At 43.2% G+C, this 16,234-nt stretch overlaps 1 protein-coding gene across 1 annotated transcript in view; it reads left to right on the top strand.

Annotated features, from left to right (window-relative positions):
• The window catches only part of LOC308136162 (copine-8-like), a gene marked incomplete at its 3' end in the record, with an annotated part of 197,687 nt that overhangs the window by 113,672 nt on the left and 67,781 nt on the right, over positions 1–16,234 (top strand). Inside the window, exon 5 of the mRNA XM_080504398.1 lies at positions 5,282–5,321. Coding sequence (XP_080360524.1) covers positions 5,282–5,321 — 40 coding nt within the window. The remainder of the gene's footprint in view (positions 1–5,281; positions 5,322–16,234) is intronic.

Here is a 16,234-nt window from a genome sequence, read left to right as displayed (position 1 = left end):
AATTTTAAACATGTAAATACAACCCAGAAATACAGAGTTCAGTTATCTTTTGTCTTTTTTGGAGTTTTTCCAACTATATATATATATATATATATATATATGTATATATTTTTTTTTATATCAAACCTTTAGTGTTCGGTCTCACAGTGCAGTATCTGTAAGCAGGCCAAGGTGTTTTACACTTTTCAAGTAAAACGAGCAGTTTCTTCTTCTAACCTCAGCAGAGAAACTCTGTACAATATTACTTCTCATTCATGGAGCGTTATTCCAAAAAAGGTCTACAACAAGTTACCCAAAGTTACTCAGCAGTAATAACTTTAACCAGAATCGGTCCCAAATCTGGAAATATGACATTTTCAGGACATATTGTGTTGTATCAGTAGAAACATCAGCAGGCGGAGGCCAACAAGATTGACGGGCTCAGTGATTTTCTTCCCAAAGAGCATCATGCGTGGTGTCAGTCGTTTGGTTCCATATGAGCCAGAACTGCCCCGGGATCATTGTCTGCCAGTGCTTTTATTCTGACATTGCTGTGTGTTTTCTGTAGGGTGGCATTAAACTGCTCTGCTTGTCTGTCTGACTGTAGATAAAGTAAAAGTAGTTGATGAAACATTTTGATTCCCAGGTGGGCAGACCCTCCAGACACCTGTACCCCCACCGGCCCCCTGACCATCTTCTCTGTCGCAGTTGTTGCCTGTTCATTGACGCCAGGATGTAAACCTCCTCCCAGGTGGCCATGGCTGGAGACTGTGGTCAAGTGTGGCACCACAGTGTCACACCGTCTCTCATGGTTCTGGTGGTTCTTGGTTGTTCTCCATCAGCTGCTGGAGCCAGACGTCCCTCCAGCCCTCTGGTTCACCAGTCCACGCTGCTCTGATGTCTGGATGGTGGATGATTGATGGTGCAGATCTTGCCTGAAGTGGGTGGAGAAATCTGTCTCTGCCAGGAGTTCACTTCTGGTGCTGCAGGTGTTTTGTACTGTAGCTGGCAGTCTTCAGTGCAGTAGGGTGGGGTGGTCTCCTCACCCTGTTAGTGGTGTCAGTGTCCAGGAAGCAGTCGCTCTCATCCAGAGGATATCCGAGTAAAGGAGCTGAGGTCAAACACCTCTTTAGTTCTTTAGGGCAGTGGTGGCCTAGAACAAGCTTTCCAAACTTCTCAGAGTGGAGACAGCCACTCCTAGATCATCCTCCACATATAATGTCGATGACTTTTTATTTTGAATATACGTCAGTGCTGAGTAAGTTTTGTTGCACAGGTTTGTACAGCTAAACGGCGTCAGTACGTTCATGGTGGCCTTGGATAGCTGTGGATGTTCTTTCTCAACTGAAATCCAAAACTCAGAAAGTGTCTTTGAATTAAAAGCTGTCTTTAAGGTGTGGTAACTTGGCCATTCAACCAGTGTGTGCTCCATATCGGATGACAGATGACTGGCAGTTAAAGTGAACTGTGATTGTGTCCAGTCATATTTTTCCCGTGCCATTTCCTCTGGTAAAGACTTGTTCAAATGTTCCAGCAGGGCTTGAAGATTGGATGCGATAGGCTCTTTCAGTGTTCACACTCAAATCATTTTCCTCCATGAATTCCTCGTGCTCAGAAAACACATCCGTCTCGCCCATTTCAACTCATGCAGTCCAGTGATCCACTTTCTTTCTGAATGAGCCAATTTTATCATTCAGCGACGTGATGCGTGTGTTTTCACTTTGCAGTAACGAGTTTATCGAATATACAAGACAAATACACCAGCCTGGTTAACTAGTCAGGCTCAGTCAGCTGATCAGCGAGCTGGGACCCATGCTCCATCAGAAATAAGTGCCTGGCTGTCAGCTTCAAGTGATACTGTCGTCAATCTGTCATCACTACCTCAGGGATTATATTCAGACTCAAAGACTGGACTAGAAAATAACCTTACAACTAAGGCAGGCTGGGATCCCCACTTTAGGATCCCCTCTTTTAGAGGTCCCACAGCTGACAGATCACCAGTGTAGGGATTTACTACCTCATATGGATCACTATTTTTGTTTTGGTTGGCTATTGATTATGATTAATAATTATTAAAGATAGTTATTAATAATGTTATTGAAATTTAATCTGATGTGTATCAGAACCTCGGAGCTCCACCTGTCTTAACAGGAAATGATAGTCAATTCAGTTCTATCAGTCTCATAAGATATACTTAACAGTTCATCAGGAATTTGAATTAATAGTTAAATTAATTACAATTACAAGGATTAACAGTAAAGGTTGAAGGATTTTGGAGTTCTTGACACAGAAGAGTCGACATTTCATTCTCCTTTGTGCTCATTAATAAAACAGCAAGTATGATTCCAAATATTATATTTATTAACAATGAAAACAAATAAAACAGATTCTAACTATCTATACACAGCTTGGTGTGTGTGTGTGTGTGTGTGTGTGTGTGTGTGTGTGTGTGTGTGTGTGTGTGTGTGTGTGTGTGTGGAGAGAGAGAGAGAAAAAGAGAGAGAGGTGGAGGGAGTGTGTGTGTGAGACGTGTGATGGAACTACAAAACAAGATGGCGGATCACAAGAAACTCCATTCAAATGGAGGTTGTCAGAGAACAGGAAGTCTGTCCTGGGTCTCCACCATGTGCTGGAGAACAATGGAACATGAAGCTAGTCTTTAGCGTCTGCTTCCTGTGTGTCTCTGCTAAAGGACCATTTCTAGAATGACTTGATGTGAATGAGACTTGTTTTGTAAAACGTCAGGAGTCGTCAGATGGTGTTCAGTTACTGTGTGATGTTGTCTTTGATGTGATATGTGTAGGATTGTGAGTTAACTAGTTAGTAAAGCAAAGATTAGCATGCAGACCCTGTGTCTGTGGCAGAGCTAACGTTGGCTTACAGGTTGACAACTGCTCCTAATATCATTATCTATAGAACTCAATCACTGTAACAGAATCAACACATCTTCATAAAGTTAAACAGTTCTATCATAGCATCAGGTTTAACTAATCTCAGGTAAAGCCCAGTTGTTGTTCCCACTTCCTTGAAGGAGTTCAGTTGTTGTCCTGCTGGAGGGAAGCTGGTGTCTTCTCCTGTAGTTAGCACCTCCTGCTAACTGTGGTTGCTGGTTCTGCAGGCTGAGGAGAAGAAGATGAAGTTGATGTTTCAGGAGTCCTTCTTTGCAGCTCCTGGTTGTTCCTTTTGTTCAGACTGAGGATCTGGTCGCTCAGGTCTGTGATGGTTTTCCTGCTTGTTCAGGAAAACACAAAGAAGTTCTGTGAGGCGTCGTTTCCCTGGTCCGTCCTGGAGGAACCGGGTGGTTCTCCTGGAGATCAGACTCTGGGTGCTGGTCTCTGGATCAGGTGAAGGTCTGACCTCGTGGTCGGGTCAGCAGAGGAGTTGAGGAGGGAAGGCCCCTGGTTGCAGGCCTCTGGTGTTAGCTATATGCTAACGCTGGGTGAGTTGAGCTGCTGGGGAGCAGCTCTTCAGCAACCCACCTACTCAGGGTCCAGTCTTGCAAGAGAGAGAGTGGAGGCTGGCTGAAAGCCTTTTGTTCCACGTGTGGATTCAGAGGTGTAAAAACCTGGGAGCTTCAACCAATCAGTGACTGGCTGAGTGCATGGGGGGAAGAGTCTTGTGAGCAGAAAGGGGGGGAGGAAGGTCCTGCAGAAGCCCCCCCCCCCTCACTGGGTGTGAAAGACAATCACATTCCTGGGTCAGAATTCATATGTCATGACTGCGTATCATGGCAAATGAATATTGTCTTTCCCCAGAAATGAACAAACTTTCTGTGGTCCTGTGAGATCCCAACACCAGTGTGGGTCTCTGAGCATGATTTTTGAACCTTGCAGCTCCCTGGACACTGAACAGTGCAACCCACCGCTCCTACAAATTGAATTGGTTAATTGTGAAGAACTAATTTCCCCAAAAGGAATCAATACAGTATACTGAATCCAAATGAGATTGATGTGTCTAATGGGAAGAACCTTACATTTTGCTGAGTTTGGGAAGTGGAGTCTATAGCAGAGGTCTGAAACCTCGGCAATGAGAGGCACTTTATTGGGCTTTTTCACAACCTTGGTGATGACATCATTATTGGATTCAGGTATGCTGAAGCAGGAAGAGAACTAAAAGATGCAGGACAGGGGCTCTTGGGGACCAGGGTTGAGACCTCTGATCTAGAGTCCAAGGGTTCAATCAGAAGCTGAGCAAAGAAACTGCTGCTCTCGTGAGGCTTCCTGAGCTTTGGGCCACTCTCACTTTGGGAACATTCTCAGGGCCAGTGTCAAGGCAACAATCTGTGGTTGAAACGATAACTGCAAGGTACGCCAGAACAAAATATCCTCTATATAAGCCGAAGATGTTTCCAGTTCATCACAGAGTCCAAAAGACATCCCAGTCCATTCAAACAAGCCTTTCAGTGTCGAGAATGCAGGAGCTTTGTGGGCTTTGCAAATAAGTTAACCTGCCAGTATCTTGATGTACTATGTAAGAGGCAGTAGACAATCTCTTAAGGGTGGGCTGACTACGTGGTAGTAGATAGGCATCCTTGATTGAATTTTCATCTGAGGGCACAGATGAGGGCCTTTCTTTATAGTGCAGCTCAGCCAGTGTTGCTGGGTTGTGTTGAGCTTTCCTTCAGGCTGTACTGCTCCCAGTCCATCAGGCATGGTGGCTCTTTTATTAAGCCCCGTTGCCACTGCACAAAAAGTGCCGGGATGGAACGGGATGTCATTGCAAAGCATACCCCGATCAAAATCTGTGTCACGCTTCCACTGCAGAGGGTACGGTTAACATGTAGGTAGAATGGTGAGCGCTGCGTAACGACGCAGGCGTGCGACGTCATCACGCAAGAGTTAAAGGCATAAAAGGGTTGTTGTTACAAACCCGGGAGAAGCAGGACAAGCTTGGAGCACAATGGAGGAAGAAGCAAGAAGCACAAACAGACAAAATCGGCACACCCATGGAATGCACACAGTGCAAAATGCAACGGGTGTGTCAAAGTGTGAGGTGATGATGTGATTGACCAATCCTGTCAAAGTCCATGTGTCTATTTAAGATGTCTTTACATCCACGGATTTGTGCTCTCAGCTTCGTAAGTCAAACAAACATGTTGTTGTTCTTTGTCTCCTGCTATTGAATGCGTTACCTTATCCATGAACTCAAAGTCACAAACTCACATGAAGGCTGAAGCCTTTACTGTGCTTAGTCAGGTTTTCAGCATTAATGCCAGTTGATGAAGAAGAAAATGTGGAGTCAAGAGTTGCTTCTCAGTTCCATTTCTCATCCTGGCGTTTCGCCTCTTCTCTCCTCTGTCCAGGTACGATCTGGACTGCAAGAGTGACAACCTCTCCAAACACGTAAGTGTCTCCTTCACCTCGCCTGGTCAACAATCAGGCTCCGTTTACACGACAACAAATATGAGTGTATCTGCAAAACCTTCTTCACTTTCGGGGGGTTTGTTTACACGACACCAGTGAGCAGATCCACTGTAGGAAAGATTGTTTCACAGTCGCTCATCCCGCCTGCAGAGACTGCAGGAGGCTCTTACTGCACATGCACACGTCTCTCCCCCTCCCTCCCCTTCCACTTGGAAACAAACATGGCCGACCTGTAATGGTTTGACTCACGGTCCGTATTCTAGTTTTATCGTCTATATCAGTAGTTTTATAGTTGAGACTCTCCCCTGAAAGCATTCGATCCGTCATCAGTCCATACAGATGTCAGGTTCTCTCCATCTTCTTCATGTTTGTAGCGTATTGTTCTTTGTACACATGTCAGTGAAATTTCATTACAAAATCCAGCAACCGCGCCCTCCCGTCCAGCAAACTAACTACATCGTTGTCTATGTGTCTACTGCTGCAGTGAAAACACACTCTTTTTTTTTTTTTTGTTATGTTTTTATTGAAAGATATGAGACAGCACAATTCAAGTTTGCCAAACAAAGACAAACGTGGCAAAAACCTTCAAGGACATTTCCTTTTTTTGTCTCCATCCCATTTTTTAAATGAAGAAAAACAGTAAAAAGAAAAGAAAAAAAAAGAATTGAACTATTGAAAGAGAGTAAACAAATGTAGCATTGTATCAATACTTAGATTGGGATTAATTCACGTAATTATACATAAAAAAAATCAAGTGAAGACAACGTATAAACAAAGACATCCATTTCAGTCTGTGGTTTTCTTGGCAGTTAAAAGCAGATATTCATTTATGTATTCTCAGGCATACATTGTTTGGCATATTTTTCCCACGTACTCCAGTGTTTGACAACTAGATCCATCTTGAGGTTCACCATGAAGGTTATTTTTTCCATTTTGTAAATTTCCATTATTATGTGAGTCCAGTCTTGGGACAGTTGGTTCTGTCTGAACTCTCCACTTCTTTGTGAGATTTCTGTTTTAACTGCAGCTAAAAGAATATTCCAGAGATATCCATCTAATGTCTGGATTGCTTGTGTCCTATAACCCAGAAACATTGTTTTAAAATCAAGTGGAATGTTAGTGTGAAAAATGTGTTTTAAGGCATCATAAACATCAGACCAATTGTTTGAAGTATATGACAGTCCCAAAATACATGGTAGTGATGTGCTTTCTGGTACCAACAGTGACTGTTTCTTTGAGAAAAATGTGCATGTTGACAGGGTGTTATAAAGAAACGTGTTACACTTTTCCAACAGAATTCGTATGGGATTTTGTACTTTTCCACTGGGATGTGCATATATATATATATATATATATATATATATATATATATATATATATATATGTATATATATAGACAGGATGGTAATGGCGAACCAACCAGACATCGTGGTGGTGGATGTAGCAATACCAAGTGATGTAACATCAGAAAGAAGGAGTACCAGGGGCTCAGAGAGGAGCTGGAGAGGCCTGGAAGGTGAAGGTGACAGTAGTGCCCTCGGGGCAGGAACCCCCAAACTGGAGGAGGGGCTACAGCAGATCCCTGGAACAACCTCTGGTAGAGGACCAGGACCCTCAAGCTCCCAGGCCTCTGGTAGAGGACCAGGACCCTCAAGCTCCCAGGCCTCTGGTAGAGGACCGGGACCCTCAAGCTCCCAGGCCTCTGGTAGAGGACCCGAGCTTGGAATAGAAAAACAGGTGACCGCCCGCAGAGGGCGAGAGGGGAATTTTTAAAGAAATATATATATTCCCACTCCTCTTCTGTTATCATAACTCCTGCTGCCTTTTCCCATTTATTTGTTATATATTTTGTTGAGTGACTATTAAGATGAGTAATACTTTTGTACAGTTTCGATATTGTTCCTCTTTTAAGTTGTGATTTGTATGCTTTGGTAAAAAGATCGATTAGTTTGTTGTAATGAGAGGCATTTTGTTTAATATCTTGATTATAATAGTTCCGTATTTGCAAATATTGATAAAAATCTTCTTCCTCCAAACTAAATTTACGTTGCAACGTGTCAAAGCTTTCTACTTGATTGTCTTTTATAATTAGGAAAAAAAAATTGTATTCCTTTTGTCATCCAGGTCTTAAATCTGGACTCGGTACTGTTTGGTATGAAGTTGTGATCATATGCTGGCCAACATAGCATTTTAATGTCTTTTTTCAAATTATGCATTTTCAATAGCTCTTTCCAAATTGTAAGTACATATTCTACCATTGTATTTCCCAGATTGTCAATTGATTCAAGTGGTTTTGTGTCTGCCAGTATGGCCTGTAGGGGACCTCCGAGAACACATTGCATTCGATATCCTTTCCATTCGACAACTATTCTGGATCACACCAACAGAGAAATGAAGTCATTTTTGAGGCTAGGAAGGCCCCAGCCTCCTCTTTTTACCAACTGCATTGTTTTATACCGGATACGAGGTTTCTCTCCTTGCCATATGAATCTGGAAATTGTTTTATCACATTCTGCAAATAAGTAATTTGGGATGTAAGTTGGAAGAGTTTGGAAAAGTAAAGAAATCCGGGTAAGACCGTCATCTTTATGGTTTCAACCCTTGCTGTTAGACTAAGATATGAAGGAGATTCCACTTTTCAACATCTTTTTTCACATTTACGTAAAGGTGATTGTAATTTTTCTCCAGCATTTTAGGTAAGTCTTTGTGGAGAGTTACGCCTAAATATTTCAGAGTCTGTGTGCCAATTAAATGGGTATTTCTTTTGAACATGGTTTGGGGGTTGCCAATAAGAAAGGGTTTCTGTTTTTCCAATATTTAATTTGTAACTGGACATTGGGCCCATTTTATCCAGGAAATGCATCAGTTCCGGTACTGATATTTCAGGTTTGGACAAAAATAAAATGATATCATCTGCATAGCACACAATTTTATTTTCCATCTTATTAATTGTGATTCCACTAATTGTTTTGTAATGTCAGATATATTGGGATAAGGGCTCCAAATACAGAGCAAAGAGCAGAGGGGACCAAGCACAGCCCTGCCTTACTTCTCTTTCCAATCTGTTAGATAACCATTTATCCTTATTCTCGAGGTTGGGTTATCATAAAGAGCTTTGATGTTGTTTATTACTAAATCGCTTATTTGGAATTTTTTCAACACTTTGAATAAATAAAACCAACTAACTGAATCAAATGCCTTTTCGGCATCTAAACTAATTATCATTGCTTTGTTCTCGTACTTTTGTATGTGATACATTACATGTAGGGTTCGTCTAATGTTGTCCTGAGTTTGTTGTTTGTTTATAAAGCCTGTTTGGTCATTGTTTATGAGATTTGGCATGATATTTTCCATTCTTTTTGACATTATTGAGGCGTTTATACGATAATCAACATTGAGGATTGAGATAGTCATATAGTCATATGAGCCGCATTCAAGTTGATCCTTTCCTTCTTTGGGTATCAATGATATGATCGCTTCTTTCCAACTTGGAGGAATCTGAGTTTTTGTAAGTGCCCAATTAAAAGTGGTCAGGAGTAGGGGAGTAAGGTCCTCTCTAAAGGCTTTATACCATTCTGAATTCAACCCATAACTTCCCGGTGATTTGTTGTTTTTTAGCCTCTTAATTGCATTTTGTATTTCTACTATGGTTATTTCAGCTCCTAATTTTTGCTCTTCAGTCATCACAGGAAGATTCAATGCATCGAGGAAAGAATTGATTTCACTCTCTTTATCTTCTGCTATTTTGGAAAACAGTTTTCTATAGAAAGATTTAAAGGTTGATTGTATTTCATCTTGTTTGATTACTGTTATATTAGTTTGACTGTCTCGAATTTTGATAACTGCTCTATCTGCTTGTTGCTTTTTAAGTTTCCAGGCTAATAATTTCGAAAAATTAGAACCGCTCTCATAGTATCTTTGCTTGGTAAAAAGCATTCTTCTTGTTCTATCTTGTGTAGTTAGATCATTGATTTAATTTCTTATTCTTTTGATTTCTTGTGAAATTTGCACATCATTATTCCGAGCACGTCTATTCTCAAGAAATTTTAGACTGTCTCGCAACTCTTGCATTTTTTTCTGCCTTTGCCTCTTCTTAGCAATTATTCTACCCCGTAGGATAGTTATTGTACCCCGTAGGACCGCTTTGGCTGCATCCCATAGAGGATGGAGAAGTTTCACCATTGTCATTTTCTTTGATCCATCTCAAAATATCTTCAGACATTGTGTTTTTAAATTGAGTATCATTAAGGAGGCTAACATTAAATCTACAGAGTGTATTTCTTCGTTTTTCACCCAAATCTATTGTCATGTATACCGGTGCAGTGGTCACTTAAATCTATCATACCGATATCTACTTCAATAACTTTTGATCTGTCTTTAGATAGATTAGATTTAGAGGATTAGAGAAATGGGGATACTGCCTAGCATTTGGGTACATTTCCCTCCAGATATCTATTAGCCCTATATTTTTTATTTGTTTGCGGAACTTTATTGTTTTTGCCTTATTGTTACTTTTCTGATTCGAAACATCCAAGCTAGATTGAAGATGGAGATTAAAGTCTCCACCACAGATAAGGGTTCCCTCAGATTGGTTTACAATCAAATCCACAATACTAGTATAAAACAAACCATTGCTTCCTGGAGGAGCATAGATATTAAATAGTGTATATACGTTTCCATTGATAGTACCTTTGACCAATATAAAACGTCCTTCTTTATCTTTGTGTTCATAACTCTGTTCAAAGACCACTTTGTTCGATATTAAAATAGCAACACCTCTTTCGTTTACCTTTATACGACGAATAGTATGTTTTAGTATAGCCATATTTGGTCAGTTTTATGTGTTCTATGTCATTTAAATGTGTTTCTTGTATGTAAATAAGATCTACTTTTTCCCTTCTCATTTTCGTCAGTATCTTTGTTTGCTTAATTGGATTTAGTAGGCCATTAACATTGAAGGGTGCTATTTTTAACTTTTCAGATGCCATTTTCTTATATTACTGAACTTGTAAAAGCAAAATCTATGCTACAGAACTCTCTGGTCAAACATAACACAGTAGAACTCTAAGAACATGAAGTGAAAAACTGGTTACATTGCAACACTGGGTTCCATTGTAAAGGCGTGTAAATAGTCCTTTACTTGGCCAGTTTTTGGCCAAAGTTTGGAGGGAAATCCTTTTCAGATGGTAATAAGAATAGGGCCCCCCGTAGCAGCCCAGGGTATGTGTCCTGGTCCTCCATACATTTACACTATGCTATAAGGAAAACATGGAGACCGGAACAAAACATCAACAACAAGGCAGACTTTGCACCGTTTTTCTTCAGTGTGGCGGTACTCTTCTAAAAGCACGGAGCTTGGAAATGACCGCAGCTTGTCCGTCAGACGATCCTCGGGGGTCGGTCTCTTTCCTCCCTGCGACACGTCAGGGTTCCGAGTCCAGCTGCTCCCTCAGGTCCTGTTGAGGAGGCACCAAACGCACCGCGAGGCCTCGGTCCCGCATATCTTTCGTTGCTTCATGTGCCGTCTGGTAGACCCGCATCTCACCCTCATAGAAGACGCGGAGCTTAAATGGGTATGGGGTCTGGAACCGGATCCTCTTTTCCCTCAGAATCCGTTTCGCTTCATTGTATTCCTTCATTGTATTCCTTTATTGTATTCCTTCATTGTATTCCTTCATTGTATTCCTTGCGGCGGTTCAGAATGGCAGTCGGGTAATCGTGGTCGAAGTAGATCCTCTGGGTGTTTACGTAGATTTCCTTCTTTTCCCAGGCCTTTTTCAGTATTTCTTCCTTTATTCGGTACTGCAGGAACTGAGCCACAATCGACCTCGGTTTTTCACCTTCTGCTGGTTTCGGCGCTAGCGCTAGTTGAGCCCTCTCGATGGTGAGTTCAAGAGAGTCGGGAAGATTTAGTTTCTCTCGGAGAAACTTTTCCAGAAAAACAATCACTGAACTGCCTTGTTCTTCATTTTCTCTTCCTTAGGTTTCTCCTCTGCGCTCTTGCTTCTTGGTCGATTAGCTTTTGTTCATTTTGGGACTGGGATTTTAGCACATTTTTTATGATTCGCTCCATCGTCTCCAGCTTTGCTTCCGTCGCTCCGATGCAGTCTTCAGCTTCTCCAATTCTTTGATTTGCATTATTAATATCTTCTCTGATGACGTCCAGATGTTGTTTGTTTTCGTGTCTAAAATCTTGTATTTCTTGGAGAATCATTTCCAAGTTGACTTTGGATTTGTCATCACCTTTTGGTCTGCCGGCGCCATCTTTAGCATTAGCATGGCGATCATGACTTTGTGTATCGTCTTCGGTGTCCAGCCTTTCAGAGACAGTTTTTCTGCTTTTCTCTCGCCTTTCCATCTTGTCCTGCCCTTTCAATCAGTTCAAATGATTCGTAGATGGTTTTAATACTCAGCAGGTGATGTTTTTTATAATTTATAATGGAGGAGCGCACTTCTGAGGCTGTCATGGAGGTCGAGACCGGAACCGGAACCCACACACTCCTTTTTTTTAACGGATTAGGTGTTGTCACGTCAAACGTTGTCATGTGAACGGGGCCTCAGTCATGCATTCAGTGCCACATTTACTCTTCCAGCGGCCTTATTGGAATCTGAATGTTCGGGGTGGAAGTGGTGTAACAGGGACAAAGCCCCCCATTAGCATTTCAATTCAACTGGGTTATTACATCACACTCTCCCCCTCAGTGACATGTTTCTGATCGGCTTTGTGCTGAGATGCTATTACTCTTATATAGCACAGGAAAGAGATAGTGAGCAATAGGGATGGGGCCGATCCGATCCAGTATCGGTATCGGGTTCTGATACCAACGTAATTCACCGATCGGAAATGTCCGATCCAACCCGTGTAGATTTCCGATCCATGAGTCATGTCTGTGCTTCACTGTTGCTGAAACGACTCCACAGTGTTTCCCTGCCGCTGCTCTGCTCGCTGGCTGCAAAATGTGGACTGGATTTCCTGAATGGAGGAGGGTCTCAGTGAGGCGTGGAGTAAAGTGTCAGGAAATCATTTGCACAGTTTGCAGCCAACTAGCAGGCTAGCATAGTAGCACTGTGCTATCCAACTTTTCATGACAACATGTCGCTATTTGGACATATTTTATGGTGAAAACACAGCAAAGCAACACAGCAACGCACAATATTTGGAAAGTCGTTGTACAGCGAAGCAGTCAGTCTGCAGCCAGACGTCACTGTTTTAAAATGACGTCACACAGACCCCCCACATTGTCCAAATTGAACAAAAATAGTTTGTCCTGCTTCCTTTTCTGATGTTATACGAACCTCAACAATCAGAGGTGGAGATTTGAGATGTTTTTCTGTTTTTGGGTGGGTGGTTATTAATGTTGTGTTTGGCCTGGAAAGTCAGATCTGCAAACCTGCAGAGGACACGGCTTGCCAGTACCATTACGCTAATGTTCTCAGAAGATTTATCACTATGGCTCGTAGAAACACTGTTTTTTACCAATACCAGTGTGAACCAGAATCTGACCCCGAAGGAGAGGCTCCTAAAGAAGTTGAGACTCTGTTGCTGCAGCAGGACGTTTCAAAATGAAAGTGACCAGAGAGGAAGTAAAGAAGAAGCATGGCTCATTGATCGGTCTCCACATCTGCCTGCAAGATAGTTTCCAACTTTTTCTTTCTGCCTTTGCTTCTTCTGATTCGCACGGCTATCTTAGTTTGCTCACTACCCAGAATGCACTGCACACTACGCCATGTCCTCTCCTCCGTCTCCCTCTGCCCACTAGAAAGATTGTTTGCAAATGAACTGAGACCTAGTATTTCAAGGGGACTAGAGATTGCTTGTTAGCTCTGGCTCAACGTTTGTTTGTGTTCACATTCCCAGATGAAAGAGTTTTTCCTGAAGAGAACTCTGCTCTGGATTAATCAGGGGAACGTCAACGCACCCTTAATTACCTGTATAAGCACACTTATAAGCAAGTGAGTGAGATGACAGACTTTCTTCACTTCTGGGGCTTCATACACAGCAATATTCCGTGGTGATCGAGACCATGGCCACACTTCCAAGTAACACTATGATTGAAAGTCATGTGTTTCTGATCAGATCAGATCAGATCAGAAGCTTTATTGTCATTGTACATGGTACAACGACATTGCGGTGTAGCTCCAGTAGACACACAGTAGACACACAATGGAACACCGGCAGCCATTCTCACATTCAGCATCACATTCATCTCAGCAGACACACCGGATATACAGAATAACCTAAACATTCAGCTCTCACACAGACCCGCTCACACACCCAGATGAGTGAGAAGTGAGGACATTAGTGCAGTAGGTAAAAAAGAAACAGTGCAGTGCAGGCTATAATACCGATAATAAGTGGCAGAAAAATACAAAACTAGCTACTTGAGGTACCTTGGCTGAATGAGTATGTGCGGTTTGAGCAGAAGGTACATGTTAATGCACAGAATATAGAATATGTCTGAGGTAGGTAGTTCTTAAGTGTTCAGTGCAGTGATGGCTTGAGGAAAGAAACTGTCCCTCAGTCTGTTGGTCCTGGTCCTGATGGACCGGTACCGCCGTCCCTCAGTCTGTTGGTCCTGGTCCTGATGGACCGGTACGGCCGTCCCTCAGTCTGTTGGTCCTGGTCCTGATGGACCGGTACGGCCGTCCCTCAGTCTGTTGGTCCTGGTCCTGATGGACCGGTACGGCCGTCCCTCAGTCTGTTGGTCCTGGTCCTGATGGACCGGTACGGCCGTCCCTCAGTCTGTTGGTCCTGGTCCTGATGGACCGGTACGGCCGTCCCTCAGTCTGTTGGTCCTGGTCCTGATGGACCGGTACGGCCGTCCCTCAGTCTGTTGGTCCTGGTCCTGATGGACCGGTACGGCCGTCCCTCAGTCTGTTGGTCCTGGTCCTGATGGACCGGTACGGCCGTCCCTCAGTCTGTTGGTCCTGGTCCTGATGGAGCGGTACCGCCGTCCCTCAGTCTGTTGGTCCTGGTCCTGATGGAGCGGTACGGCCGTCCCTCAGTCTGTTGGTCCTGGTCCTGATGGACCGGTACGGCCGTCCCTCAGTCTGTTGGTCCTGGTCCTGATGGAGCGGTACCGCCGTCCCTCAGTCTGTTGGTCCTGGTCCTGATGGAGCGGTACCGCCGTCCCTCAGTCTGTTGGTCCTGGTCCTGATGGAGCGGTACCGCCGTCCCTCAGTCTGTTGGTCCTGGTCCTGATGGAGCGGTACCGCCGTCCCTCAGTCTGTTGGTCCTAGTCCTGATGGAGCGGTACCACCGTCCCTCAGTCTGTTGGTCCTAGTCCTGATGGAGCGGTACCGCCGTCCCTCAGTCTGTTGGTCCTGGTCCTGATGGACCGGTACCGCCGTCCCTCAGTCTGTTGGTCCTGGTCCTGATGGAGCGGTACCGCCGTCCCTCAGTCTGTTGGTCCTGGTCCTGATGGAGCGGTACCGCCGTCCCTCAGTCTGTTGGTCCTGGTCCTGATGGAGCGGTACCGCCGTCCCTCAGTCTGTTGGTCCTGGTCCTGATGGAGCGGTACCGCCGTCCCTCAGTCTGTTGGTCCTGGTCCTGATGGAGCGGTACCGCCGTCCCTCAGTCTGTTGGTCCTGGTCCTGATGGAGCGGTACCGCCGTCCCTCAGTCTGTTGGTCCTGGTCCTGATGGAGCGGTACCGCCGGCCTGAGGGCAGCAGTTCAAACAGGTGGTGTGCAGGGTGGGTGTGGTCAGCTATGATCGCCTCGGCTCTTCTGACATGGCATACTGATTATTCAGTTGCCGTCAGTTGAGTATGGCGCTTGTGTAAAAAGAAGTTGCATAAGGTGAAGCCATACTGTTTAAGTTTTTCTTTTTTTAATTATTTATGGTTTAATTTTCTGGCACGCCGAAGTTAATTGAGAATTGAATGTCTGTATGTTTTTATTTTAACTGAAATTCTTCACAGTAGGCCTTCTTTTAGTGTGGGGAGGGGGCAGCCGTCTTTACGACCCTCTGGAGCCTCCTGCGGTCGGCCTCGGTGCAGTGGGAGAACCACACGGGGATGCAGTAGGTCAGGATGCTCTCCATGGTCGATCGGTAGAAGGTCACCAGCAGCTTCTGGCAGATGTCCTTCTTCCTGAGCACCCTCAGGAAGTGCAGCCGCTGCTGGGCCTTCTTGATGTAAATATATATAAAAAAACCAAAAAAAACCCCAACTAAAATATAAAACCAATGCAACAATGAAAAGAAAATTACAAGAGGAGTGCCAAACAACATTGTAACGATAATGAAAAACAGATAAATAAGCAGTGGTGGCTGGTGATACATTTCTCAGGTGGGACTCTTCATTATTATTCAATTTCAGCTAATGATAAATCAATTTAAATACAGTGCATTTATAAACCACATTACAACAATCTTGCCTTTTTTAGATTAAGAGAGGCCACAGTGATGAAATATTATAGTTCTTTGAAACAGCAAGTGAATCGAGGCACTTGTTAAGACTCTTTCATGAACATACTTGTAAACAAATACAAGCGGAAGCTTCATTAGTCCCTTTTAGAAAATGAATGTGTTTTGGGGCTGATTTACTTGAAATGAATGAGATTAGAGAGAACAAAAGGTAAATCTGGGATATTTTCAAACAACACATCAATTCTATGGAGGACAGATTTTGCCAAAATTGAATGATTAGATACACCATACAATAATTAATTAGAATTAAATATATAAATGTGTCATTAACTAATTAAAATATCAATTCATTTTCCATAAAATACATGTATAATTATTTTATGAATCATTTTGAAGTATTTCACAGATTTTGGATGGAATTTATATGAAGAATAAATAGTTTAGGTCCCAACACAGACCCCTGGGGGACGCCACAAAAAATGTCCAAGCATGAAAAGTGAAAATCCCCCATTTTCACAAAC

The sequence above is a fragment of the Blennius ocellaris genome (genome assembly GCF_963422515.1).
Source record: "Blennius ocellaris genome assembly, chromosome: 11".
Taxonomy (NCBI): Eukaryota; Metazoa; Chordata; class Actinopteri; order Blenniiformes; family Blenniidae; genus Blennius; species Blennius ocellaris.
This window is presented reverse-complemented; position numbering and strand designations above follow the sequence as displayed.